We start from the raw sequence: 3,310 nt of genomic DNA, 5'->3' as shown, positions 1-3,310 counted from the left end.
CTAGCTATGTGACCTTGGGCAAGTAACTTAACCCCAATTGCCCTACCCTTCCCCCTCCAAAAAGGAAAAAAAAAGGTAATCACAAAATAAGCAAAAATACAATAGAACATAAACAGTATTAATATGTGATTTTCTAAATCAATATGTGGGCAGGGATCCTTATGCACAATTTAGTGACCCCACTTTTATTTGAATTTGACACCACTGAAGTGGCTGGCCCTCATTTCTCTTTTTCCCCACAAGAACAGCATAAGATACTCTTATCACCTATTTGGCTAAAATCCAGGTAAATTCTATTTGTGGCATTTCCAAGATCTAATTTAGTAGAAATAGGAGTAGGACAGGCATGACTTGTTCTTGAGGAAGCAATGCTGCCTCTTTGTGATCATCTCTTTCTTTGCTAGATGTTCATCAGGGTCAAGAAATAATTGTCATATGTACAATATGGGGGAGACATAGTCAGATGTCTTCTAAAAAAGATCTGGGAGTTTTAGTCTGTTCTGCCCTGGTCAGATGTTATTGTGTATCTATTATTGTCAAAGAGTCCTCTGTTCAGTTTGGGGCACTCCAGTTTAGAAAGGTCATGAATATGCTAGAGAAAATTCAGAGAAGTGATGAACAGAATGGTGAAGGGCTTAGAGATAACACCATGTGAAGATGAACAGAAGCAGGTAGGAGCCTGGAGAGGAGAAGATTTGGAGTGGGAGGAAAGGAAACATGCTAATTTTCTTCAAATATTTGAAGGATTGACATCAAGAAGAGGATTTGGACTTGTCTCACTTGACCCCAAAAGGAACAGTGATTAAAGTTTAAGTGGAACAACTTTGGCTCAACAGAAGTAAAAAAATCTTTTCAGAATTGGAGGTGTCCAAAAATGAAATAGAAATATTCCACCTCTTCAAACACAGGTTGAATAATGAATGAGTAAAAAAAAACCCATTTATTAGACACCTACTATGCACTGTGTTAGGTCCTAAGGATACAAATTAAAAAATGAGACAGTCTCTGACCTCAGAGAGCTTATATTCTAATAGTCAGAGATAATATATGTAGGAAGAGTTATAGCCAGAGAAGAGAGTTTTGGTTCGGGCAGTCACAGGAAGGGTAGAGCCATAGGTGACTATGTCCAAAAAAAAGCTATGGTAGTATTGATTTAACTAGTCTCCCTAGAACAAGAGGTGGAAAGGATTGGAGTTGGATTACTTTGTAGTGGTAGGGCAGGTGACAAGATTTCTGGGTAGATGGATGTAACACGTAGCCTGGGGCTGGCTAGAGATAGTAGGTTAGGTGAATTTGTACTCCACATACTTGTCAGAACATCTGAGCCCAGGATGTAGTTCCAAAGCAGAGTGGATTCACCACTCAAGACATAGCCTCCAGAAATTTGATCATGAGGGAGCTGTGTAGCAGAGTAGATGGTAGAATGTCCAAAATTAATGATGGCATCAGGTAATATGGATTTTATAGTAGGAATTCATGACCAACTAACTGTAGGTTGGATTAGAATACTTCTCAGGTGCTTTCCATATCTGAATTTCTATAGTTCTTATTCGAAATTTTCCCCTAGGAAAACATGGAGAATTTCAGGATACTATTTCACTTTGAAAGTTCAACAAGTACATCATGATATCTTGGTATTCATATCATTTCATGTGCATACATTGTTTCTCTCCAATGGATGGTATGTACCCTCAACAAAAGGGATACATGAGCTTTTCAGTTTTTTTTTTAGGTACTTAGTATAGTGTTCTGCTACAAGTTAGTGCTCAATGAATGTTTAATTCCATTCCATTAGTTATCTCATTATCAACAAAGCTTCTTACCCTGGAAAGAAAGACAAGTTTTCCAGGATGATCATACAAGCAGAGGTGGAATAGATAGAAGCCAAGAGAATGGGTATGTCTAATTGGGTCTGACCAGTTGTTGTTTGTCCTTAGAAGAGGACCAATGACATCATGGGGAGGATGTTTTGACTCCTGTGTGAACTGAATTTAAGAGAGGCAGAGTTGCAAAGTCAATAGCTTCACTCTCTCTTCCAGTCATCAAAGTCTAGTGGCAAGAGACAAAAGTCAAGATGACCTTGATTCTTTGATACTTGACCAATCTCTAAGCACCTGCTTCAGCCATCTTCATGGCCCTTGGAACAAATTATTCTCATGGGCCCCTTCAGCCCTGGAAAGTCTTCAAGTGCATGGGGTAGACACCCGCCCCTCCCAACTCACCAACTAGTTAAAGGCCTATCACTTATCCTCAACTTGATTTAGCCCCCCTGCAGATGGTTTGACCAGGGTGTGGCCGCTGAGCATGCTACAGCATCTTGCAGCCACTGGTGAATCTTGGAGCTGGTGAAGGTAGACATCAAAGGTGCAGGAGCAGCCCTGAAAAGTTGTACAATGATAGTAAAGAATCAAGACAGCTAGGCTGTCAGCTGCCAGCGCTTGTGCCTCTTACAAAGGCGTAGTAGGAAGGAGACCATAGCAGAGGGATGGGCTAGATGGCCCTTTGAAGGTCCCTCCTCTTCCGAGATTGAGATGCTGCGATTTTACCCCTGGTGTTTGACACAGTGAGTGAGAGCTTAATCAAAGAAGGTGGGGGAGAGGCTTTCCCCCCTCCATTGAATTAACAAATATCGCTGAGCTATCCCCTTCGCCCGGAAAGTGCAAATGAAAATGAACAGTTTGGCCCTAATCCTTCCTAACACTCTAGTCTTTTCCCAGGCGCTGTGGTCCCTTTAAGAGTCCAGACGGCCTCACCAGCCCCCTCTTCCGCCTGCGTCTTCTCCCCGCCCTGGCACGGCTGCCTGGGCTAGCCCGCTCCTCCCGCCCCCTCGCTCCTCCCAGCTGCCCCTTCTTCTGCATCGGCCCCGGGCTCCTCAACAGCTTACGGGGTTGCCGCAGCAGCCGCGGCAGGTGTAGCAGCAGCCGCAGCCGCAGCCGCAGCAGCAGCGCCAGCCCTCCCGGGCCCTCGCGGCCCATGGCTTCTCGTTCCCCGGCCCCGCTCTCCTTGCTGGCCTCGGCCGCCTTCGGCCCGGTGCGCGGCGTGCTGCGGGCCCGCTACCGGGCCGTGCTGGGACTGGCCGAGTTCGTGCAGCGCCTCGAGGACGAGGCGCGGACTGCGCGGGGTCCCGCAGCTAGCCCGGATGAGCAGGTAGCGGTGCAGCTCCTGCGCAGCGGGGACCCGGAGGTCTTCCACGATTTTGTGTCCCAGTGCGTGGTGTGTGTGCCCTGGGATGCGCGGCCTCTCCCCACGCCTCTCACCTTCCAGCAGGTAATGCATCATTGCGGAGCCGGGGAGGGGGTGGTGTGTCGGC

At 46.5% G+C, this 3,310-nt stretch overlaps 1 protein-coding gene across 4 annotated transcripts in view; it reads left to right on the top strand.

Moving 5' to 3' along the window:
• The first annotated feature begins 2,795 nt into the window (after positions 1–2,795).
• The window catches only part of TERT (telomerase reverse transcriptase), a 52,062-nt gene continuing 51,547 nt past the window's right edge, over positions 2,796–3,310 (top strand). For all 4 annotated transcript variants that reach the window (XM_069076442.1, XM_069076424.1, XM_069076434.1 and 1 more), the window contains exon 1: positions 2,796–3,267. In XM_069076442.1, the coding sequence (XP_068932543.1) occupies positions 2,974–3,267 (294 nt within the window). In that variant the 5' untranslated portion in view covers positions 2,796–2,973. The remainder of the gene's footprint in view (positions 3,268–3,310) is intronic.

The sequence above is a fragment of the Petaurus breviceps genome, unplaced genomic scaffold, assembly GCF_028583685.1.
Source record: "Petaurus breviceps papuanus isolate PSGF00001 unplaced genomic scaffold, PetGlider_PUasm1.0 151, whole genome shotgun sequence".
Taxonomy (NCBI): Eukaryota; Metazoa; Chordata; class Mammalia; order Diprotodontia; family Petauridae; genus Petaurus; species Petaurus breviceps.
Note: the sequence above shows the minus strand (reverse complement) of the source record. Positions and strands in the feature narration are given on the sequence as shown.